This window comes from Oncorhynchus kisutch, linkage group LG7, assembly GCF_002021735.2.
Source record: "Oncorhynchus kisutch isolate 150728-3 linkage group LG7, Okis_V2, whole genome shotgun sequence".
NCBI classification, from domain to species: Eukaryota; Metazoa; Chordata; class Actinopteri; order Salmoniformes; family Salmonidae; genus Oncorhynchus; species Oncorhynchus kisutch.
In genome coordinates this window covers 55,947,931-55,974,850 of record NC_034180.2, presented here as the reverse complement: position 1 = coordinate 55,974,850, position 26,920 = coordinate 55,947,931, and the positions used below count along the sequence as shown (strand labels likewise).

The window sequence follows — 26,920 nt, the reverse complement described above, 5'->3', positions numbered from 1 at the left end:
GTATGCCTACACATTGTTATGGCCTAAAATAAATGTTGTTCATATGGGCAGAATATTTTAGCCTATTTTAGTATATAAATATGCTTATATAAAGTGTGGCACCTGGAAAGTGCCTCAGCTGCACCATTTATCTGTCTGAAAAGTGTACACTATGGCTTTTTAAATGCCGCCACAAAACCTTCTCTGGTGATCGTTTCGAAGTATCGAATGGGCGTTCAACTTGTCGGTAAAGGAATGCTGCTTCTGAAGCAGGGCTAAAGTCCATTACTAGGTAACCAGAACTGTCAATCAGATTATTTCGAGCTGCCTGCCTGCCTGCCTGCTGCCTGCCTGCCTGCTGCCTGCCTGCTGCCTGCCTGCCTGCCAGCTGCCTGCTCGCAGACCACTCACACAGACTTACCAATACATTTAGTAGAAAGAGAAAACATCTATCTACCATAAAACACTGCTTAGACAACACAACAACACGTCAATCAGCAACGTTTATTGTTGTCAGGGAAACAGTAGAACATTCTATGCCTGAGCAGAATTCTACTGTCTGAAAATATACTTTTTTAAAAAATTGTCTGAAATGTCATCCATTGTGCCTGTCGACCCATTATTGTAGCAGGTGTTCTATGCAGTGGCTGCCAAAGGGAAGAAGGGAAAGAATATTTATCTTTCGTCTCTGTTTAATCTTTTTTCAATTCGCATGAAGCTGAATGTATCTCACCGGAGAAAGCATCCGAGCCAGCAAGACGACACCCCTCTGTCTCTCTATGTGTAGGCCCTCTATCTGATGCTGTCTGGTCCAAACGAGAATGGCATTGTTGCCGCACGTAGCATTGAATGCTAGGGAAGTAGCGAGCATCTGGCCTCCCTTGATTACATAAAAAATAAAATAAATAGCCAATCGGCATGGTGCTCAACTGTGACTGATCCTGGTGCACCAAAAAAAAGTGTCAAAGGAAGCCAGTTTGAATTTGGTGTCACTCTGACCAAATCGCATTGAGAGCAAACGTCATTGACAGAAAAACTTGAATTGGTGCATCTCATGGTCCCTTTCCTAAATGAACCATGGATGGAGATAGGGACTTGGGGTTTTACTTAATTTTACGCACTGGCCAATGATTATGACGGTGATTCTGATCCAACCATTAATTCATACATTGTTGTGCCCCTGACCTGAGAGGATGTTGGTTCAATATGTAGCTAGGCTAATGGAAGGCTAATGTTAACTAGATACCGTTATGATTCATGTTTGTAGGTCTATGTAGCCACATTGTGATCGTATGTGATCCATTCATGCTTTTTATATGTTGTATTTATATCTGTAAACCAGCCAATGATATCAGGCCACGCCAGGCCACGCCCACACTTGTGTCCTTTCAAACTATAAAAACTAGTGACCTGCAGTGTTTTCATTGTACCCTGATGAAGACAGCTTGCCTGTCCAAATGTTGGATATTAAATGATTGCATCTGAGCTCTTGGTGAGGCTCCGCTTTTCTTTTTCAAGTGTTCTACTCTGCTAGCCATCACCTCAGCTAACCGGGTTTTATACTCTGCTGGCCATCACCTCAGCTAACCGGGTTTTATACTCTGCTAGCCATCACCTCAGCTAACCAGGTTTTATACTCTGCTAGCCATCACCTCAGCTAACCGGGTTTTATACTCTGCTAGCCATCACCTCAGCTAACCAGGTTTTATACTCTGCTAGCCATCACCTCAGCTAACCAGGTTTTATACTCTGCTAGCCATCACCTCAGCTAACCGGGTTTTATACTCTGCTGGCCATCACCTCAGCTAACCGGGTTTTATACTCTGCTAGCCATCACCTCAGCTAACCAGGTTTTATACTCTGCTAGCCATCACCTCAGCTAACCAGGTTTTATACTCTGCTAGCCATCACCTCAGCTAACCAGGTTTTATACTCTGCTAGCCATCACCTCAGCTAACCAGGTTTTATACTCTGCTAGCCATCACCTCAGCTAACCGGGTTTTATACTCTGCTGGCCATCACCTCAGCTAACCGGGTTTTATACTCTGCTAGCCATCACCTCAGCTAACCAGGTTTTATACTCTGCTAGCCATCACCTCAGCTAACCAGGTTTTATACTCTGCTAGCCATCACCTCAGCTAACCAGGTTTTATACTCTGCTAGCCATCACCTCAGCTAACCAGGTTTTATACTCTGCTAGCCATCACCTCAGCTAACCAGGTTTTATACTCTGCTAGCCATCACCTCAGCTAACCAGGTTTTATACTCTGCTAGCCATCACCTCAGCTAACCAGGTTTTATACTCTGCTAGCCATCACCTCAGCTAACCAGGTTTTATACTCTGCTAGCCATCACCTCAGCTAACCAGGTTTTATACTCTGCTAGCCATCACCTCAGCTAACCAGGTTTTATACTCTGCTAGCCATCACCTCACCTAACCAGGTTTTATACTCTGCTAGCCAGTTGAATGGTGCTGGAATTGTGGAGGCAGCTCCTGTTTTCTCTGCGACTTGCGGTAACCCTCCGTGGTTCTAAATCAATAGTTGTTTAGTGGTAGGGCTGTTGCGGTGACCGTATTACCTCCACACCGGCGGTCACGAGTCAGGAAGGCAGTCAAATTCCATTTGACTTTTTAGTCACGGTAATTAGCTCTGATGCTGCTGCTGGTCAGTAGTAGCCTAACAAACATGCTTAACTGTCTGGTACTCGGCACTCTAATCTGTCCCTCTAATCACTCTGACATCAATACAAATTAAATCGAATAATCGAATCAAACACCTCATGAGAGCCCATGAGCTGATGTTACACAACATTTCTATAGCTATGCAATTGCGGGAGAAAACAGAGTGAAGGCCTCTATTAAAAAGAGGAGGATCACATCAGCTTTCTATAGGCTAGGCCTACTATATTTATTTCTCAACTTTGAAGCACATTGCTTCTCTTTACAACAGGAGTAAAGCCTACCTGGCTGGCATGAAAATGAACCACGGAAAAGCATCCTCCATTCACTATTTAAGTGCATAGATGACATGTTTTTTTTCTCCAGCTGGCCCTGTTTTGATATAGGTCCATGATAATGATCCATTCTAAATCAAAACTAATTTCACACATACAGTACCAGTCCAACATTTGGACACACCTACTCATTAAAGGGTTTTTCTTTATTTTGACTATTTTCTACATATTATTTTATTTATTTTATTTAACCTTTATTTAACCAGGAAGGGCTCATTGAGATTTAAAATCTCTTTTTCAAGAGCGCCCTGGCCAAGATGGGAAGCACCAAGTCATTACAAAAATTACAGACAGACAACATGAAAAACTACAAGTAATCTAGTAAAAACCATTGAATTCACAAGAGTATAAAACAGCAAATTAAAAACATTGACAGGTCAGGGAATCAGCCTCAAAATCCTTCATCAGTGATTTAAAAACACCAATCGGGACAAGTTCTTCCAGTTTTTAAAAGTATTTTGTAAGGTGTTCCAAGACGATGGAGCAAAGTACATAAATGCCCTTTTACCAAACTCAGTTCGGACATTTGGAACAGTTAGCAGGATAAAGTCCAGCGAAGAGAGTACCCACTACATTTCTGAACAATAAAAATGCCCAAATAAAAAGGTAGTAAACCCAAAATGGCTTTATAAATGAAAGTATACCAGTGACTGAGCCTACGAGTGACTAGAGAAGGCCAGACAACCCTGGTATACAAAGTGCAGTGGTGCATTTTGCAGTTTAAAATAAAATTGTAGATTAATCTACATTGTAGAATAATAATGAAGACATCAGGACTATGAAATAACACATGGAATCATGTTGTAACCAAACAAGTGTTAAACAAATCTAAATCTATTTCAGATTCTTCAAAGTAGCCACCCTTTGCCTTTGACAGCTTTGCACACTCTCTTGACATCCTCTCAACCAGCTTCATCAACAGTCTTGGAGGAGTTCCCACATATGCTGTGCACTTGTTGGCTGCTTTTCCTTCTCTGTGGTCCAACTCATCCCAAACAATCGGATGATTGTGGAGGCCAGGTCATCTGATACAGCACTCCATCACTCTCCTTCTTGGTCAAAAAGCCCTTATACAGACTGGAGGTGTGTTGGGTCATTGTCCTGTTGAAAAACAAATGATTGTCCCAGTAAGCGGAAATCAGATGGGATGGTGTATCACTGCAGAATGCTGTGTTAGCCATGCTGGTTAAGTGTGCCTTGAATTCTAAATACAGCATAGACTGTGTCACCATCAAGATCCTGTTAGGCCTACAGAAATACATGACTATAGAAATGTATCTAACTGATGGGATTGTTTCAAGTTTGAATGTCACATGCACAAGTACAGCTGTAGAACTTTGAGGACTTGAGGGCCAAACCTTTTCAACCTCCTGAGGGGGAAACGGTGCTGTCGATTCTATAAAATCATATCAAATAATTGCATGGGACTGACAAGTATATCTAGTCCCTCTTTGTGGCACACGACTGGACATTAGTCCAGGTGTGACATAACTAGGGCCTGTAGGAACTGCCTTGTTTATAGTGCTGTTAAGAAGGTGGAAACTAGGGCCTGTAGGACCTGCCTTGTTGATAGTGTTGTTAAGAATGCAGAGCAGTGCTTTATTATGGACAGACCTCTTCCCATCTCAGCTACTGTTGTATCAATATGTTTTGAACATGACAGTTTACAATCCAGGGTTACTCCAAGCAGTTTAGTCTCCTCAACTTGCTCAATTTTCACATTATTCATTACAAGATTTAGTTGAGGTTCAGGGTTTAGTGAATGATTTGTCTCAAAAACAATGCTTTTAATATTTAGGACTTATTTCTTGCCACCCATTCTGAAACTGACTGCAGCTATTGAAGTGTTGCAGTGATTTCACTTGCTGTAGTAGCTGACGTGTTGAGTCATCAGCATACATAGACACACAGGCTTTACTGAGTGCAAGTGTCAGGTCATTAGTAAAGATTTTAAAAAGTAAGGGGCCTAGACAGCTGCCCTGGGGAATGCCTGACCTCTACCTGGATTATGTTGAAGAGGCGTCCATTAAAGAACACCCTCTGTGTTCTGTTAGACAGGTAACTCTTTATCTACATTATAGCAGGGAATGTAAAGCCATAACACCTACATTCCACAAGAAGACCGTTAATGTCAAAAGCTACACTGAAGTCTAACAAAATAGCTCCCACAATCTTTTTATTATCAATTTCAGTCATTTGTGTAAGTGCCGTACATGTTGAATGGCCTTCCCTATAAATGTGCTGAAAATCTGTTATTTTATTTACTATGAATTAGCATTGTATTTGGTCCATTTTTTTTCCCACTAAGGGTTGCTAACAGGTTGACTGGTCAGCTGTTTAAGCCAGTGAAGGGTGCTTTGCTATTCTTTGGTAGCAGAATTACTTTTGCTTCCTTCCAGGCCTGAGGGGGCACACTTTCCTGTAGGCTTACAGTGCCTTCAGAAAGTATTCATACCCCTTGACTTACTCCACATTTTGTTGTGTTACAGCCTGAATTCAAAATGGATTAAATTGATTACATTTTCTCATCCATCTACACACAATAACCCATAATGACAAAGTGAAAACATGTTTTTAGAAGTTTTTGCTCCTTTTTGGAAAATGAAATACAAATATCTTCTTTACATAAGTATTCACATCCCTGAGTCAGTATTTTGTAGAAGCATCTATGGCAGCAATTACAGCTGTGAGTCTTTCTGGGTAAGTCTCTAAGAGCTGTGAGTGTTTCTGGGTAAGTCTCTAAGAGCTGTGAGTGTTTCTGGGTAATTCTCTAAGAGTTGTGAGTGTTTCTGGGTAAGTCTCTAAGAGCTGTGAGTGTTTCTGGGTAAGTCTCTAAGAGCTGTGAGTGTTTCTGGGTAAGTCTCTAAGAGCTGTGAGTGTTTCTGGGTAATTCTCTAAGAGCTGTGAGTGTTTCTGGGTAATTCTCTAAGAGCTGTGAGTGTTTCTGGGTAAGTCTCTAAGAGCTGTGAGTGTTTCTGGGTAAGTCTCTAAGAGCTGTGAGTGTTTCTGGGTAAGTCTCTAAGAGCTGTGAGTGTTTCTGGGTAATTCTCTAAGAGCTGTGAGTGTTTCTGGGTAAGTCTCTAAGAGCTGTGAGTGTTTCTGGGTAAGTCTCTAAGAGCTGTGAGTGTTTCTGGGTAATTCTCTAAGAGCTGTGAGTGTTTCTGGGTAATTCTCTAAGAGCTGTGAGTGTTTCTGGGTAAGTCTCTAAGAGCTGTGAGTGTTTCTGGGTAAGTCTCTAAGAGCTGTGAGTGTTTCTGGGTAAGTCTCTAAGAGCTGTGAGTGTTTCTGGGTAAGTCTCTAAGAGCTGTGAGTGTTTCTGGGTAAGTCTCTAAGAGCAACTGGATTGTACAATATTTGCTCATTTAATTATTTTCTAAATTCTTCAAGCTCTGTCAAATTGGTTGCTGATTGTTGCTAGACAACCATTTTCAGGTCTTGCCATAGATTATCAACTAGATTTAAGTCAAAACTGTAAGGGCCCCTGAGGGACATTCACTGTCTTCTTGGTAAGCAACTCCAGTGTAGATTTGGTTGTGCTTGTGTTTTAAGTTGTTGTCCTGCTAAAAGGTGAATTAATCTCCCAGTGTCTGAAAAGCAGACTGAACCAGGTTTTCTAGGATTTTGCCTGTGCTTAGCTAAATTTCATAAAAAAAATTTATCCTGAAAATATACGGGCAGAAGGTGAGACCCAGATGCAGACACAGGAGGCAGATGGTAAGACTCTTTGAAGTTGAATAAATCCAAATAGGCAAAAATGGCGTCCAGAAAACAGGCAAAGATCAAAACGGGGAGGACTAGCAAAAAAATAATAGAAAAGGAGTACGGGAAAACACGCTGGTTGACTTGAAAACATACAAGACAAACTGGCACAGAGAGACAGGAAACACAGGGATAAATACACTGGTACAGAGAGACAGGAAACACAGGGATAAATACACTGGTACAGAGAGACAGGAAACACAGGGATAAATACACTGGCACAGAGAGACAGGAAACACAGGGATAAATACACTGGTACAGAGAGACAGGAAACACAGGGATAAATACACTGGTACAGAGAGACAGGAAACACAGGGATAAATACACTGGTACAGAGAGACAGGAAACACAGGGATAAATACACTGGTACAGAGAGACAGGAAACACAGGGATAAATACACTGGTACAGAGAGACAGGAAACACAGGGATAAATACACTGGTACAGAGAGACAGGAAACACAGGGATAAATACACTGGTACAGAGAGACAGGAAACAGGGATAAATACACTGGTACAGAGAGACAGGAAACACAGGGATAAATACACTGGTACAGAGAGACAGGAAACACAGGGATAAATACACTGGTACAGAGAGACAGGAAACACAGGGATAAATACACTGGTACAGAGAGACAGGAAACACAGGGATAAATACACTGGTACAGAGAGACAGGAAACACAGGGATAAATACACTGGTACAGAGAGACAGGAAACACAGGGATAAATACACTGGTACAGAGAGACAAGAAACACAGGGATAAATACACTGGTACAGAGAGACAGGAAACACAGGGATAAATACACTGGTACAGAGAGACAGGAAACACAGGGATAAATACACTGGTACAGAGAGACAGGAAACACAGGGATAAATACACTGGCACAGAGAGACAGGAAACACAGGGATAAATACACTGGTACAGAGAGACAGGAAACACAGGGATAAATACACTGGTACAGAGAGACAGGAAACACAGGGATAAATACACTGGTACAGAGAGACAGGAAACACAGGGATAAATACACTGGTACAGAGAGACAGGAAACACAGGGATAAATACACTGGTACAGAGAGACAGGAAACACAGGGATAAATACACTGGTACAGAGAGACAGGAAACACAGGGATAAATACACTGGTACAGAGAGACAGGAAACACAGGGATAAATACACTGGTACAGAGAGACAGGAAACACAGGGATAAATACACTGGTACAGAGAGACAGGAAACACAGGGATGAATACACTGGTACAGAGAGACCGGAAACACAGGGATAAATACACAGGGGAAAATAAGACCTGGAGGGGGTGGAGACAATCACAGGGACAGGTGAAACAGATCAGGGTGTGACAGAAAAACTCCCCAGTCCTTAACGATTATAAGCTTCCGAGTGGCGCAGTAATCTAAGGCACTGCATGTCAGTGATAGAGGTATCACTACAGACACCCTGGTTCGAATCCAGGCGGTATCACAACCGGCCTTGATTGGGAGTCCCATAGGGCGGTTCATAATTGGCCTAGAGTCGTCCTGCTTTGGCCGGCATTTAAAAAAATAATGTGTTCTTAACTGACTTGCCTAGTTAAAGGTTAAATAAAAAATAAACAAGCATACCCATAACATGATGCAGCCACCAATGTGCTTGAAAATATGAAGAGTGGTACTCAGTAATATGTTTGGGGCATATCCAATACAACACAACACTTTGTATTCAGGACAAAAAGTGAGTTGCTTTGCTAAATCTTTTTGCAATATGACTTCAGTGCCTTGTTGGACACATGATGCATGTTTTGGAATATTATGTACAGGATTCCTTCTTTTCACTCTTTAAATTAGGTTAGTATTGTGGAGTTACTGCAATGTTGTTGATCCACCCTCAGTTTTTTCTCCTGTCATAGCCAGTAAACTTGGGTGTATTGATACACCATCCAAAGTGTAATTTGTAACCTCTCAAAGGGATATTCATTGTCCTGGTCTTATTAAGCCATAACAATGGTGTTGAATACTTATTATTCATTTTTTATTATTTTGAAAACAATTCAAAAAAATATAATTCCACTTTGACATTATGGGGTATTGTGTGTAGGCCAGGGACAAAAAAATGCAGGCTGTAACACAACAACATGTGGACAATGTCATGGAATGTGGATACTTTATGAAGGCAATAACTATCATCCTCCGTAACTTTCCATCCAAGTTGTCAGACCCCGGTGGCTTGTCATTGTTGGACAACAGTATTTTTTCCACCGCTTCCACACTCACTTTAGGGAATTCAAAATGACATTGTTTGTCTTTCATAATTTGGTCAGTTAGGCATGAAGGTGTATTTTCATAATTTGGTCAGTTAGGCATGAAGGTATATTTTCATAATTTGGTCTGTTAGGCATGAAGGTGTATTTTCATAATTTGGTCAGTTAGGCATGAAGGTGTATTTTCAGAATTTGGCGTTGGCACATCATGCCACAGTATGCTAACCAGTGCCAGGCACAGTTCTGGTGTCAATCACTGCTAGGTTTTTCACTCAACTTTTCCGAGTGTATCAAGAATTGTCCACCACCCAAAGGACATCCAGCCAACTTGACACAACTGTGGGAAGCATTGGAGTCAACATGGACCAGCATCCCTGTGGAACGCTTTCGACACCTTGTAGAGTCCATACCCTCGATAAATTGGGGCTGTTCTGAGGGCAAAAGGAGAGGGGGGGGGGGGGGGGGGCGCAACTCGATGTGAGGAAGGTGTTCTTTATGTTTTGTACACTCCGTGTAGATAAATGCACACATTTGTTTCTAGTGTGGGCCTTTATGTTTTGTACTCGAACAGTCAAAATGTCAAATTGGGGTGAGGAACCATCTAACATCAAGTTGTAAAATAGTGAACTAGTCCTTTAAGTTTCAGCGAAGACCTTTTTTGAGGGTGTTTGTATGACATTTAGCCTCCATTATATAATGCAGTTATTTGTCAGATATTGTTATCCACACGCTCTGATCCAGAGCGACGAACTACAAGGACGTTCAACTAATCTGTGAATAAACTCTGTTCATACGTCCATATTAGAGCCCGACCGATTCATCGGTTGACAGATACCATTGGCTGATACTGTGTCAGCATTTAAAAGGGCTGATACTGTGTCAGCATTTAAAAGGGCTGATACTGTGTCAGCATTTAAAAGGGCTGATACTGTGTCAGCATTTAAAAGGGCTGATATAAAATGCAAAGAAAAAGCCATTCTTCATGGAATTTTATTTCGTTTTTGCATTTCATTATTTATCCTGAAGAGGGCAATCTTTACATGGCTAAAAACCAGTCTTGCCTGGCACGCTCTACGGTAAAACTGGACATATAACCCAACGCAACGACACCAGTCAGAGTTGAGTTTCAAAATCCCTACACAAAACATTTACATTTGTTGTTCCACCTATAATAATAATATTGGCAAATCGTGATCGGTATCGGATCCAAAAATCTCATGGGTCTGGCTCTAATCTCATATGGGTCTGGCTCTAATCTCATATGGGTCTGCCTCTAATCTCATATGGGTCTGGCTCTAATCTCATATGGGTCTGGCTCTAATCTCATATGGGTCTGGCTCTAATCTCATATGGGTCTGGCTCTAATCTCATATGGGTCTGGCTCTAATCTCATATGGGTCTGGCTCTAATCTCATATGGGTCTGGCTCTAATCTCATATGGGTCTGGCTCTAATCTCATATGGGTCTGCCTCTAATCTCATATGGGTCTGTTATCACTACAGACACCCTGGTTCGAATCCAGGCGGTATCACAACCGGCCTTGATTGGGAGTCCCATAGGGCGGTTCATAATTGGCCTAGAGTCGTCCTGCTTTGGCCGGCATTTAAAAAAATAATGTGTTCTTAACTGACTTGCCTAGTTAAAGGTTAAATAAAAAATAAACAAGCATACCCATAACATGATGCAGCCACCAATGTGCTTGAAAATATGAAGAGTGGTACTCAGTAATATGTTTGGGGCATATCCAATACAACACAACACTTTGTATTCAGGACAAAAAGTGAGTTGCTTTGCTAAATCTTTTTGCAATATGACTTCAGTGCCTTGTTGGACACATGATGCATGTTTTGGAATATTATGTACAGGATTCCTTCTTTTCACTCTTTAAATTAGGTTAGTATTGTGGAGTTACTGCAATGTTGTTGATCCACCCTCAGTTTTTTCTCCTGTCATAGCCAGTAAACTTGGGTGTATTGATACACCATCCAAAGTGTAATTTGTAACCTCTCAAAGGGATATTCATTGTCCTGGTCTTATTAAGCCATAACAATGGTGTTGAATACTTATTATTCATTTTTTATTATTTTGAAAACAATTCAAAAAAATATAATTCCACTTTGACATTATGGGGTATTGTGTGTAGGCCAGGGACAAAAAAATGCAGGCTGTAACACAACAACATGTGGACAATGTCATGGAATGTGGATACTTTATGAAGGCAATAACTATCATCCTCCGTAACTTTCCATCCAAGTTGTCAGACCCCGGTGGCTTGTCATTGTTGGACAACAGTATTTTTTCCACCGCTTCCACACTCACTTTAGGGAATTCAAAATGACATTGTTTGTCTTTCATAATTTGGTCAGTTAGGCATGAAGGTGTATTTTCATAATTTGGTCAGTTAGGCATGAAGGTATATTTTCATAATTTGGTCTGTTAGGCATGAAGGTGTATTTTCATAATTTGGTCAGTTAGGCATGAAGGTGTATTTTCAGAATTTGGCGTTGGCACATCATGCCACAGTATGCTAACCAGTGCCAGGCACAGTTCTGGTGTCAATCACTGCTAGGTTTTTCACTCAACTTTTCCGAGTGTATCAAGAATTGTCCACCACCCAAAGGACATCCAGCCAACTTGACACAACTGTGGGAAGCATTGGAGTCAACATGGACCAGCATCCCTGTGGAACGCTTTCGACACCTTGTAGAGTCCATACCCTCGATAAATTGGGGCTGTTCTGAGGGCAAAAGGAGAGGGGGGGGGGGGGGGGGCGCAACTCGATGTGAGGAAGGTGTTCTTTATGTTTTGTACACTCCGTGTAGATAAATGCACACATTTGTTTCTAGTGTGGGCCTTTATGTTTTGTACTCGAACAGTCAAAATGTCAAATTGGGGTGAGGAACCATCTAACATCAAGTTGTAAAATAGTGAACTAGTCCTTTAAGTTTCAGCGAAGACCTTTTTTGAGGGTGTTTGTATGACATTTAGCCTCCATTATATAATGCAGTTATTTGTCAGATATTGTTATCCACACGCTCTGATCCAGAGCGACGAACTACAAGGACGTTCAACTAATCTGTGAATAAACTCTGTTCATACGTCCATATTAGAGCCCGACCGATTCATCGGTTGACAGATACCATTGGCTGATACTGTGTCAGCATTTAAAAGGGCTGATACTGTGTCAGCATTTAAAAGGGCTGATACTGTGTCAGCATTTAAAAGGGCTGATACTGTGTCAGCATTTAAAAGGGCTGATATAAAATGCAAAGAAAAAGCCATTCTTCATGGAATTTTATTTCGTTTTTGCATTTCATTATTTATCCTGAAGAGGGCAATCTTTACATGGCTAAAAACCAGTCTTGCCTGGCACGCTCTACGGTAAAACTGGACATATAACCCAACGCAACGACACCAGTCAGAGTTGAGTTTCAAAATCCCTACACAAAACATTTACATTTGTTGTTCCACCTATAATAATAATATTGGCAAATCGTGATCGGTATCGGATCCAAAAATCTCATGGGTCTGGCTCTAATCTCATATGGGTCTGGCTCTAATCTCATATGGGTCTGCCTCTAATCTCATATGGGTCTGGCTCTAATCTCATATGGGTCTGGCTCTAATCTCATATGGGTCTGGCTCTAATCTCATATGGGTCTGGCTCTAATCTCATATGGGTCTGGCTCTAATCTCATATGGGTCTGGCTCTAATCTCATATGGGTCTGGCTCTAATCTCATATGGGTCTGGCTCTAATCTCATATGGGTCTGCCTCTAATCTCATATGGGTCTGGCTCTAATCTCATATGGGTCTGGCTCTAATCTCATATGGGTCTGCCTCTAATCTCATATGGGTCTGCATCTAATCTCATATGGGTCTGCCTCTAATCTCATATGGGTCTGCTTTCTATAGTAAGTGTTTAACACATTACCTACACTGTAGTAACCACGGTTTTCATGCGTTCCCTCTGTGTAGATACTGTATTACTGTTAATTAATGTACCTGGTGGTGTTGGGACGGTATATTTTATTTTTTATTTTACCAGGCAAGTCAGTTAAGAACTAATTCTTATTTACAATGACAGCCTACCAAGGAACAGTGGGTTAACTGCCTTATTCAGTGGCAGAACGACTCTTACCTTGTCAGCTCAGGGATTCGATCTAGCAACATTTTGGTTACTGGCCCAAAGCTCTAACCACTAGGCTACCAGCCGCCCATATGTGTGTCCAATTCTTTATATAGTGCACTAGGTTTGTCCAGGGCCCATAGGGAATAGGGGACCATTTGAGGGACACATTGTATCTGTTCTCCTGCTGATGTTCTCAATGGTTCTGTGTGTTTCCAGGACGGTTCTAAAGGACAGCGGGTTCTTCCGGTACCTCCACACGGCGGTCATCGTTAGTGGAACCATGCTGGTGTTTGGAGGAAACACGCACAACGACACGTCCATGAGCCACGGAGCCAAGTGCTTCTCCTCTGACTTCATGGCCTATGACCTGGGTACGTGACAGCCTTAACCTGTTATAACCACTCATAAATCCTTCATTACAAGATGAGCACGCCACAGACATACAACCAGGGGGCGTGACAGCCTCATAATACACACAGTCATAACAGCACAGACTTAATGGCCTACATCCTGGGCAGTGACAGATTATTTTGCCATTAATAACCTCTCAAAAACACCACATACATATCATTCTAAAGTGTGTTAGTTCATTAAAACAACAGCAGCGACTGATCTCTTGTCCTCCATTCTAATCATCCCACATGGGGAAATGACTTGTTAGTTCATTAAAACAACAGCAGAGACTGATATCTTGTCCTGAAATCAAATAAAACAAATTGGACTTAGACTTGGCGCTCCTGTACCGCTTGCCCTGCGGTAGCAAAGAGAACATTCTAGGACTTGGGTAACTGCCTTTAGAAATGTAAAGGGCCTTCCTCTGACACTGCCTGGTATAGAGGTCCTGGATGGCAGGAAGCTTGGCACCAGGGATGTTCAGGGCTTTCCTCTGACACCGCCTGGTATAGAGGTCCTGGATGGCAGGAAGCTTGGCACCAGGGATGTTCAGGGCTTTCCTCTGACACCGCCTGGTATAGAGGTCCTGGATGGCAGGAAGCTTGGCACCAGTGATGTTCAGGGCTTTCCTCTGACACCGCCTGGTATAGAGGTCCTGGATGGCAGGAAGCTTGGCCCCGGTGACGTTCTGGGCTGTACCCACTACCCTTGCGGTCGGATGCCCGAGCAGTTGCCATATCAGGCGGTGATGCAACCAGTCAGGATGCTCTCGACGGTGCAGCTGTAGAACTGTTTGAGGATCTGAGGATCCATGCCACAAATCTTTTCCATCTCCTGAGGGGGAATATGCATTGTCGTGTCTTCTTTACGACTGTCTTAGTGTGTTTGGACCATGATAGTTTGTTGTTGATGTGGACACCAAGGATCTTGATGTTGTCGATCTACTCCTAGTCTACAGTTGATGAGAATGGGAACATGCTCGGCTCTCTTTTTCCTGTAGTCCATGATCATCTCATTTTGTCTTGATCACGTTTGGGGAGAAGTTGGCCAGGTCTCTGACCTCTTCCCTATAGGCTGTTTCATCGCTGTTGGTGATCAGGCCTACCACCGTTGTTGTCTACAAACTTAATGATGGTGTTGGAGTTGTGCCTGGCCATGCAGTCGTGGGTGAACAGGGAGTACAGGAGAGGACTAAGCACGCACCCCTGAGGGGCCCCCGTGTTGAGGATCAGCGTGGCAGATGTGTCGTTACCTACCCTCACCACCTGGGGGCGGCCCGTCAAAGTCCAGGATCCAGTTGAAAAGGGAGGTGTTTAGTCCCAGGGTCTTTAGCTTTGTGATGAGCTTTGAGGGCACTATGGTGTTGAACGCTGAGCTGTAGTCAATGAACAGCATTCTCACGTAGGTGTTCTTTTTGTCCAGGTTTAAAGGTCCAGGTTTTAAGTCGTCCGGAACAGCTGGTGCTCTCATGCATTCTTCAGTGTTGCTCTATCCACCATTCATAGTGACAATATTGTCTACCAGTCAGAGAATACCTGAAAATCTCCAGGGGACATTGGTGGGCTGGTGGCAGCCAGACTGGGCCAGGGATGCCCATGGTTAGTGAATGTATTCATGTCCTCTGTGTTGTTAGTGAATGTATTCATGTCCTCTGTGTTGTTAGTGAATGTATTCATGTCCTCTACGTTAGTGAATGTATTAATGTCCTCTGTGTTGTTAGTGAATGCATTCATGTCCTCTGTGTTGTTAGTGAATGTATTAATGTCCTCTGTGTTGTTAGTGAATGTATTCATGTCCTCTACGTTAGTGAATGTATTCATGTCCTCTACGTTAGTGAATGTATTCATGTCCTCTACGTTAGTGAATGTATTCATGTCCTCTACGTTAGTGAATGTATTAATGTCCTCTGTGTTGTTAGTGAATGTATTCATGTCCTCTATGTTGTTAGTGAATGTATTCATGTCCTCTGTGTTGTTAGTGAATGTATTAATGTCCCCTGTGTTGTTAGTGTATCTAGTGCAGTTGGCACAGTGGTCGTTGTGAGTGAATGTATTAGGGTCCTCTATGTTGTTAGTGAATGTATTCATGTCCTCTGTGTTGTTAGTAAATGTATTCATGTCCTCTGTGTTGTTAGTGGATGTATTAATGTCCTCTGTGTTGTTAGTGGATGTATTCATGTCCTCTGTGTTGTTAGTGGATGTATTAATGTCCTCTGTGTTGTTAGTGAATGTATTCATGTCCTCTGTGTTGTTAGTGGATGTATTAATGTCCTCTGTGTTGTTAGTGAATGTATTAATGTCCTCTACGTTAGTGAATGTATTCATGTCCTCTGTGTTGTTAGTGAATGTATTCATGTCCTCTGTGTTGTTAGTGAATGTATTCATGTCCTCTGTGTTGTTAGTGAATGTATTCATGTCCTCTGTGTTGTTAGTGAATGTATTCATGTCCTCTGTGTTGTTAGTGAATGTATTCATGTCCTCTGTGTTGTTAGTGAATGTATTCATGTCCTCTGTGTTGTTAGTGGATGTATTAATGTCCTCTGTGTTGTTAGTGAATGTATTAATGTCCCCTGTGTTGTTAGTGTATCTAGTGCAGTTGGCACAGTGGTCGTTGTGAGTGAATGTATTAGGGTCCTCTATGTTGTTAGTGAATGTATTCATGTCCTCTGTGTTGTTAGTGAATGTATTCATGTCCTCTGTGTTGTTAGTGAATGTATTCATGTCCTCTACGTTAGTGAATGTATTCATGTCCTCTACGTTAGTGAATGTATTCATGTCCTCTATGTTAGTGAATGTATTCATGTCCTCTACGTTAGTGAATGTATTCATGTCCTCTGTGTTGTTAGTGAATGTATTCATGTCCTCTATGTTGTTAGTGAATGTATTCATGTCCTCTGTGTTGTTAGTGAATGTATTCATGTCCTCTGTGTTGTTAGTGAATGTATTCATGTCCTCTGTGTTGTTAGTGGATGTATTAATGTCCTCTATGTTGTTAGTGAATGTATTAATGTCCTCTACGTTAGTGAATGTATTAATGTCCTCTGTGTTGTTAGTGAATGTATTAATGTCCCCTGTGTTGTTAGTGTATCTAGTGCAGTTGGCACAGTGGTCGTTGTGAGTGAATGTACTAGGGTCCTCTATGTTGTTAGTGTATGTAACATGATGGACTGACTGGTTTAAATGTGTATGATGTGTGAATGTATGTCTATGGGATTATTTTACTGAAGGTGATGCCATGTCCATCCTCTATTTTATCCCGTTTGCAACATTTTTCCATCATATTCGAGCTGAATGCTCGTCCGCCTCTCTCATCTGTGTTTATTGAACTTCTCTTCCTCTTTACGGGTCCGTCGGTCGTCAGTAGTTGTTATTCCGTCACCTGACGGGGTCCAGGGGTTGAGATCTCCTCACACACGGCTCTAATTCACGCCAATTTGAACTCTTTTTCAGGTCGTGATACTCACTTCCCGGAGAGTAGTTACGGTATAGGTGCCTTTATAATTGGTTCACGGGACCCGATACCTTGTATTTGAGCCAAATCACAAGCGTTTGCCGATTTATTATGGAGAATACGACCTAATGTCTCCTACCAGTGACACACTTCAAAATATCACTGCTGTTGACAACACACATAACCATAAATATTCAGTGGTCTTCCTACTTCCACATAATCTGTCACGGTTCCCCGCCCCAACAGGGCCTAAACCAACCTCTCTCCTTATTGCTACTGCCAATACACTCAACTCGTGTTCAAACAACGTTCCAATATCGCTCTGCTTTTCTAACCTGAGGCTCTCCTCCAGAACAGGAAACCCATCACCGTCCACATTCTACTGACCACAGATATGACCACAGATATTCTCGGATCTCTCCTATTCTCCACCGTACCCACTTCCTGCCTTCGTCCTACGGCATGGACTACTTCTCTATACTAGTACATGGATGTGTCAACATCTCCACTACACTGTGACCACAGTGCTCCAGTCTAACCTATTAGGGGGTTAAACCCTCCTGAGCACACTGTGACCACAGTGCTCCAGTCTAACCTATTAGGGCGTTAAACCCTCCTGAGCACACTGACCACAGTGCTCCAGTCTAACCTATTAGGGGGTTAAACCCTCCTGAGCACACTGTGCCCACAGTGCTCCAGTCTAACCTATTAGAGGATTAATCTTCAGTCTGATCTTCTCCTTCACTCTGCCGTCCAACTCATCCCAAACAATCAATTGGGTTGAGGTCGGATGATTGTGGAGGCCATCTGATGCAGCACTCATCACTCTCCTTCTTGGTCAAATACCCCTTATACAGACTGGAGGTGTGTTGGGTCATTGTCCTGTTGAAAAACAAATGATAGTCCCACTAAGCCCGAACCAGATGGGATGGTGTATCGCTGCAGAATACTGTGTTAGCCATGCTGGTGAAGTGTGCCTTGAATTCTAAATAAAGCATAGAATGTGTCACCAGCAATGCACCCCCACACAATAACACCTCCTCCTCCATGCTTCATCATGGGAAATACACATGCATAGGTCATCCAATCACTTATTCTGCATCTCACAAACCAAAAATCTCAAATTTGGACTCGTCAGACCAAAGGACAGATTTCCACTGATCTAATGTCCATTGCTCGTGTTTCTTGGCCCAAGAAACATATTATTGGGGTCCTTTAGTAGTGGTTTCTTTGGAGCAATTCAACCATGAAGGCCTGATTCACACAGTCTCCTCTGAACAGTTGATGTTGAGATGTCTGTTACTAACCCTAACCCACCTTAACCCTAACGCATCTTAACCCTAACCCACCTTAACCCTAACCCATCTTAACCCTAACCCATCTTAACCCTAACCCATCTTAACCCTAACCCATCTTAACCCTAACCCTAACCCATCTTAACCCTAACCCATCTTAACCCGAACCCAGTCTAACTATCACATTGCTGGTCAGATCATGTAACAACAAACGGATGTAGAAACTTGTCAATATAAACATGTCTCTCTCTCTAAACAGCATGTGATGAGTGGTCAGTGCTGTCCAGACCAGACCTCTACCATGATGTCAACCGGTTCGGACACACGGCCGTCTACAGTGACAGGTACAGAGAGACCGTCTACTTCAGGGTCCCTAGCCCAGTAATGGACTATTGGAGCCCAACATTACACCTTATAGTCCAAGGACCTGACATGTTCTGTTTAGAGGCGAAGTGGCTCTGGAAGCCGAAACCGACAAATACTCCATCTAAACGTGAATAGAATCTGAATTGCTGTACGGTTGTGGAAACATATCACATCAAAATACAGGAGTGGTGGGATGGGGGGGGGCTTTGAGAACTATGTCTATGGGAACTATGTCTATGGGATAAGTTACTGTACTTTCATGTGTCTTATCTTTCTTTCTACTCCTCCCTCCCTCCCCCCTACAGTGTGATGTATGTGTTTGGGGGGTTCAACAGTCTGTTGTTGAGTGATGTCCTGATCTACACGCCAGCCAGCTGCTCCAGCGCTCCTAGCGCTGCCGCCTGTATAGCGGCCTGGCCGGGGGTTCACTGCGTTTGGAATGCTAACCTGGGCTCCTGCCTGCCCTGGGACTCGAACCCCGGATTCCTGGATGAGCAGACCACCCTGGCCTCCTGTGGAACCAGAACATGTAGGTGACCTGTCTATCTAACCACTAGCCTAGTTCCACATATGTGACCACCCGGCTCGATTTGGTCTTATGTATCAACATTTGAAATGGTGTTTCATACATTGGATAATAGTAGAGACTCAGAACTAGTAAATGGAATATCATACACTGCATTTGAGGAACAATGGGAAAGTAATTCTGCTTTGAAAGCTGATAAACTTGTAACCTCACTTTTGAGAAAATGTCCCTTGAATGTTTTGGTACCTACTGGAGAGTTCTTCTTTGTTTACACCCATTGAGTATTGTTCACACCCTCTTAAGCTTTAGCCCCACCCATCTCTTTCAGGATTCACCTGTGAGGCCATGTACTAAACAACCAAAGATTTCAAGACTTAAGGCTGGTTTATACTACAGCTGTGTTTGTAAATTTAGTCCGGAGTGCCAGAGTGTGCTAAGAGCGTTTGGCTCTCGGAGCGTTCAGAGCTCACGCTGGACGCTCTGGCTGAGGAGCAGGGTTGATCCGAGCATTCTGCCCTAACAACAGCAGTCAAGCACCCAAGCTAACTGGCTAACGTTGGCTAGCTGCTAGCTACTTCCAGACACAAATGAGAGAACAGCTCTCTGACCATTTTGCTCACCCTAGCAGAGCTGGTTAGGCTGTTTTCATGTTATCCAGAGCGTTGGTGACTAACTGTGCTGCTGGCAACAATTTAATTACGCTTTTTTTGCCAACTTCTACTGACACCGGCCATATTCAACGGGTGTTGAGCGTTGCTAAATTCGTCAGTTATTCTGCGCTCTGCCACATTTAGACGAGAGTGCTCTGAAATCAGATAGCCAGAGCAAATTACCAGCTACGTCTATCAGTTGTCGCAGTGACAAACATTCTATTGAAATGGTTAGTTGCATAGTGGAGTCTTTTGTTTAGACATGTATCTAGCTAGCTAAACAATAATCCCAACTCGTAATGTTACTGCCCTGCATGAATCTGCAGGTAGCTAAACTAACCAGGTTCAATGTTAGCTAACTAACATTAGGATATAACTAGCATTAGGCTATAACTAGCAATACAAATGGCTCTGAGATGAATAATATTACTACACAGATCAAACACGTAACGTTAGCTAGCTAACCAACCAGCTAACGTTAGCTAGCTAGTAACCGAAAGGTTGCTGGATCGAATCCCCGAGCTGACAAGGTACAAATCTGTCATTCTGCCCCTGAGCAAGGCCCTTTCTCCAGGGCGGCGAAGACGTGGATGTCGATTATGGCAACCCCCCCCCCCCCCCCCCCCCCCCCCCCCTTCAGACACACCTCTCTGATTCAGAGGGCTTGGGTTAAACGTGGAAGACACACCTCTCTGATTCAGAGGGGTTGGGTAAAACATGGAAGACACATTTCAGTTGAAGGCATTCAGTTGTACAACTGACTAGGAACCCCCCTTTCTCTAACTTTAAATGAAAATGACTTTCTGACTAAATTAGAAACTTGTAATATCTGAAAATGTAGCTAGATAGACTCTATTACCCGTATACATGGTTGGACACTTCTCCCTCTCTGTCACGGATGCCGTGGTTGCCTTTAGTTTGAAGAGAGCAACACTGATGTAGTTCTACTATGTGATGTCTTCCAGAAAGTGGAGAGCAACACTGATGTAGTTCTACTACGTGATGTCATTCAGAAAAGCAGTGTTAGAAAGGATTACCTACAGATACTGACCAGCTCCTATTATAGACAGAGGTGTGCTACATGGCAGACCAATCAGAAATTCTCTCTGCATGTCCAGCCCACTCATTATCTCAGCCAATCATAGCTAGCTGGAAAGTTGCCAACTTTTTCAATAACTTAACCAACTTGGCTCATAATTTGACCATTTTATTCGTATTTACAGATGGCATACACGTTTTGTTATTAAGGCACATGAAAGTTCACGTCCCAGAAGGCATTTCTGCCAAACAACACATTTTGATTAAAAAATAAAGTTTAGGTTCAAATGGCGCTCCTGTGAAGTAGGGACTCGTGACAGATGCCTGGTTTCCTGAAACGGGTCACATATTTCACACAATGACCATAGGAGTTGGCAAGATACACAACCAGATCTGAGACCAGACTAGAACCAACTTCAACCAGATCTGGGACCAGGCCAGAACCAACTTCAACCAGATCTGGGACCAGGCTAGAACCAACTTCAACCAGATCTGGGACCAGGCTAGAACCAACTTCAACCAGATCTGGGACCAGGCTAGAACCAACTTCAACCAGATCTGGGACCAGGCTAGAACCAACTTCAACCAGATTTGGGACCAGGCTAGAACCAACTTCAACCAGATCTGGGACCAGGCTAGAACCACCTTCAACCAGATCGGGGACCAGGCTAGAACCAACTTCAACCAGATGTGGGACCAGGCTAGAACCAACTTCAACCAGGTGTGGGACCAGGCTAGAACCAACTTCAACCAGATTTGGGACCAGGCTATCTAACCAACTTCATGCCTCAAATCAACTAGCTATCCCTCTGATAACCATGGCCTCCTATCTAACCAACTTCTTGCCTCAAATCAACTAGCTATCCCTCTGATAACCAGGTCCATTCTGTCTGACATATTGAACATAGGACCTGACAGGTGTGCCATCCCATCCTTATCTGAATACAAAGCAGCATGCGGTCCAATGAGAACGCCTTGTTAGCATCTTCATATCTGTTAGTATACAGTGGGTCTTCATTTAAAGGTTGCATCATACCGTGGCAAGCATGAGGGATGCTGCAGTATGGTGCAATATTTTCATCAATTATCTTTCTGTACTTTGCTTCGTTCATCTTTCCCTCGATCCTGACTAGTCTCCAAGTCCCAGGCACTGAAAAACATCCCCACAGCATGATTCTGCCACCAGCATGCTTCACCGTAGAGATGGTGCCAGGTTTCCTCCAGACATGACGGCCAAAGAGTTCAATCTTGGTTTCATCAGACCAGAGAATCTTGTTTCTCACGGTCTGTTCTTTAGGTGCTTTTTTGGCAAACTCCAAGCTGGCAGTCGTGCCTTTTACTGAGGAGTGGGTTCCATCTGGCAATAAAGTCCTGATTGGTGGAGTGCTGCAGAGATGGTTGTCCTTCTGGAAGGTTCTCCCATCTCCATAGAGGAGCTCTGTGTGAGTGACCATCGGGTTCTTTGCCACCTCCCTGACCAAGGCCCTTCTCCGCCGATTGTTCAGTTTGGCTGGGTGGCCAGCTCTAGGAAGAGTTTTGGTGGTTCCTAACTTCTCCCATTTAAGAATGATGGAGGCCACTGTGTTCTTGGGGACCTTCCATACTGCAGAAATGTTTTGGTACCCTTCCCAAGATCTGTGCCTCGACACAATCCTGTCTCTGAGCTCTACGGACCATTCCTTTAACCTCATTACTTGGGTTTTGCTCTGACATGCACTGTCAACTGTGGGACCTTATACAGACAGGTGTGTGCCTTTCCAAATCATGTCCAATCAATTGAATTTACCACAGGTGGACTCCAATCAAGTTGTAGAAACATCTCAAGGCTGATTAATTGGAAACAGAATGCACCTGAACTCAATTTCAAATCTCATAGCAAAGAGTCTGAATAGTTATGTAAATAAGGTAAATAATAATAGTTATGTAAATAAGGTAAATAATAATAGTTATGTAAATAAGGTCTTTCTGTTTTTTTAATGCATTGTATATGTGTGTATACAGTGCAGTATATCTATCTGTGTGTACAGTGCAGTATATCTATCTGTGTACAGTGCAGTATATATATCTGTGTGTACAGTGCAGTATATCTATCTGTGTACAGTGCAGTATATCTATCTGTGTGTACAGTGCAGTATATCTATCTGTGTGTACAGTGCAGTATATCTATCTGTGTACAGTGCAGTATATCTATCTGTGTGTACAGTGCAGTATATCTATCTGTGTACAGTGCAGTATATCTATCTGTGTGTACAGTGCAGTATATCTATCTTTGTGTACAGTGCAGTATATCTATCTGTGTGTACAGTGCAGTATATCTATCTGTGTGTGTGTACAGTGCAGTATATCTATCTGTGTGTGTGTACAGTGCAGTATATCTATCTGTGTGTGTGTACAGTGCAGTATATCTATCTCTGTGTGTGTACAGTGCAGTATATCTATCTGTGTGTGTGTACAGTGCATTATATCTATCTCTGTGTGTGTACAGTGCAGTATATCTATCTGTGTGTGTACAGTGCAGTATATCTATCTTTCTGTGTGTACAGTGCAGTATATCTATCTGTGTGTGTGTACAGTGCAGTATATCTATCTGTGTGTGTGTACAGTGCAGTATATCTATCTTTCTGTGTGTACAGTGCAGTATATCTATCTGTGTGTGTGTACAGTGCAGTATATCTATCTGTGTGTGTGTACAGTGCAGTATATCTATCTGTGTGTGTGTACAGTGCAGAAAATCTACAGTTGAAGTCTGAAGTTTTCATACACTTAGATTGGAGTCATTAAAACTCATTTTTCAACCACTCAACACATTTTTTGTTAACAAACTATAGTTTTGGCAAGTTGGTTAGGACATCTACTTCGTGCATGACACAAGTTATTTTTCCAACAATTGTTTACAGACAGATTATTTCACTTATAATTCACTTTATCACAATTCCTGTGGGTCAGAAGATTACATACACTAAGTTGACTGTGCCTTTAAACAGCTTGGAAAATTCTAGAAAAATGTCATGGCTTTAGAAGCTTCTGATAGGCGAATTGACGTAAATTGGAGGTGTACATGTGGATGTATTTCAAGGCCTACCTTCAAACTCAGTGCCTCTTTGCTTGACATCTGTGTGTACAGTCAAGGTTTGAGAATGTGTCTTTAGATATTTTTGTCAGATTTTACTATGGAATACTGAAGTACAATTACAAACATTTCATAAGTGTCAAAGGCTTTTATTGACAATTACATGAAGTTGATGATAAGAGTCAATATTTGCAGTGTTGACCCTTCTTTTTCAAGACCTCTGCAATCGGCCCTGGCATGCTGTCATTTAACTTCTGGGCCACATCCTGACTGATGGCAGCCCATTCTTGCATGATCAATGCTTGGAGTCTGTCAGAATTTGTGGGTTTTTGTTTATCCACCCGCATCTTGAGGATAGACCACAAGTTCTCAATGGGATTAAGGTCTGGGTAGTTTCCTGGCCATGGACCCAAAATATCGATGTTTTGTTCCCTGATCCACTTAGTTATCACTTTTGCCTTATGGCAAGGTGCTCAATCATGCTGGAAAAGGCATTGTTCATCACCAAACTGTTCCTGGATGGTTCGGAGAAGTTTCTCTCGAAGGATGTGTTGGTACCATTCTTTATTCATGGCTGTGTTTAGGAAAAATTGTGAGTGAGCCCACTCTCTTGGCTGAGAAGCAACCCCACACATGAATGGTCTCAGGATGCTTTACTGTTTGCATGACACAGGACTGATGGTAGAGCTCACCTTGTCTTCTCCAGGCAAGCTTTTTTCCTGATGCCCTAAACAAACAGAAAGGGGATTCATCAGAGTGCCCAGTCTTCAGCAGTCCAATCCCTGTACCTTTTGCAGAATATCAGTCTGTCCCTGATGTTTTTCCTGGAGAGAAGTGGCTTCTTTGCTGCCCTTCTTGACACCAGGCCATCCTCCAAAAGTCTTTGCCTCACTGTGCATGCAGATGCACTCACACCTGCCTGCTGCCATTCCTGAGCAAGCTCTGTATTGGTGGTGCCCCGATCCCACAGCTGAATCAACTTTAGGAGACGATCCTGGCGCTTGCTGGACTTTCTTGGGCGCCCTGAAGCCTTCTGCACAACAATTGAACCACTCTCCTTGATGTTCTTGATGATCCGATGAATGGTTGATTTAGGTGCAATCTTACTGGCAGCAATATCCTTGCCTGTGAAGCCCTTTTTGTGCAAAGCAATGATGACGGCACGTGTTTCCTTGCAGGTAACTATGGTTGACAGAGGAAGAACAATGATTCCAAGCACCACCCTCCTTTTGAAGCTTCCAGTCTGTTATTCAAACTCAATCAGCATGACAGAGTGATCTCCAGCCTTGTCCTCGTCAACGCCGACACCTGTGTTAATGAGAAAATCACTAACATGATGTCAGCTGGTAGGGCTGAAATGCAGTGGAAATGTTTTTTGGGATTCAGTTCATTTGCATGGCAAATAGGGACTTTGCAATTAATTGCAATTCATCTAATCACTCTTCATAACATTCTGGAGTATATGCAAATTGCAGACTTTGTGAACTTAATAGTTGTGTCATTCTCAACTTGTCGCCACGACTGTACAGTGCAGTACATCTGTTTGTGTCTACAGTGCAGTACATCTGTTTGTGTCTACAGTGCAGTACATCTGTTTGTGTCTACAGTGCAGTACATCTGTTTGTGTCTACAGTGCAGTACATCTGTTTGTGTCTACAGTGCAGTACATCTGTTTGTGTCTACAGTGCAGTACATCTGTTTGTGTCTACAGTGCAGTACATCTGTTTGTGTCTACAGTGCAGTACATCTGTTTGTGTCTACAGTGCAGTACATCTGTTTGTGTCTACAGTGCAGTACATCTGTTTGTGTCTACAGTGCAGTACATCTGTTTGTGTCTACAGTGCAGTACATCTGTTTGTGTCTACAGTGCAGTACAACTGTTTGTGTCTACAGTGCAGTACATCTGTTTGTGTCTACAGTGCAGTACATCTGTTTGTGTCTACAGTGCAGTACATCTGTTTGTGTCTACAGTACAGTACATCTGTTTGTGTCTACAGTGCAGTACATCTGTCTGTGTCTACAGTGCAGTACATCTGTCTGTGTGTACAGTGCAGTACATCTGTCTGTGTGTACAGTACAGTACATCTGTCTGTGTGTACAGTGCAGTCCAGTGTCTGGGCCATCCTCTTGCACAGTTTCATCTGTGTGTTTTCTGGAGGTATGTGTCTCTCTGTGTGTGTTCAGGACATTACTTCAGACTAGCTCTCCAGCTGGGTCTTCTAACATGCTGTGTTTGGTTCGGTGTCGTGTTGTCACGGCTGCAGTAATCTCCTCTATTTCCCCGTTGGAAGACTCATTTTCTGGGGTTGGAGATGAAAACTGCATCCTGAATATCTTTCACACACATCTAACACAGGACTCCAAAAGTCAGGCAGCAATGCCCTAGAACTGATCATGTCTAATTAAGCAATAGGCCTGAGGGGGTGTGGTGTATGGACAATATACCACGGCTAAGGGCTGTTCTTAGGCACGACGCAACAGCCCTTAGCCGTGGTACATTGACCATATACCACAAGTCCCCGAGGTCCCTTATCGCTATTATTAACTGGTTACCAACACAATTAGAACAGTAAAAATATATGTTTTGTCATACCCGTGGTCTGATATACCACGGCTGTCAGCCAATCAGCATTAAGGGGGGGGGGCTTCCTCTTTTATCTATTGTTCCTCAAGCAAGATGGAGGCTGATCTCGAGTTTCCATCAGACCAACAACTTGAATGCCCTGCTCCTTTTTAGTTGTCTAAAAATCACTACATTGCACAAAACACGTATTTTTTTCCCATTTGTGTGTACTTTACTGTATTTATACTTGGGATATCGTGTTTCAACAGGAAATGTAAAAAAATGACTGGAGACATTTTATTGTGGATGTTGACAACGATCATGACCAATGACCAGTACAGCTGTACAGCCAATACTACTACTATACTAATACTGTACGAATCATGTATGAATACTAATACTGTATGAATCATGTATTAATACTGATACTTTAC

The 26,920-nt window shown here is 42.7% G+C and overlaps 1 protein-coding gene across 5 annotated transcripts in view; it reads left to right on the top strand.

Moving 5' to 3' along the window:
- Window positions 1-26,920, top strand: part of LOC109882006 (attractin) — a 715,620-nt gene that overhangs the window by 603,929 nt on the left and 84,771 nt on the right. For all 5 annotated transcript variants that reach the window (XM_031829398.1, XM_031829397.1, XM_031829396.1 and 2 more), the window contains exons 10-12: window positions 13,352-13,506; window positions 18,533-18,617; window positions 18,945-19,168. In XM_031829398.1, coding sequence (XP_031685258.1) covers window positions 13,352-13,506; window positions 18,533-18,617; window positions 18,945-19,168 — 464 coding nt within the window. The remainder of the gene's footprint in view (window positions 1-13,351; window positions 13,507-18,532; window positions 18,618-18,944; window positions 19,169-26,920) is intronic.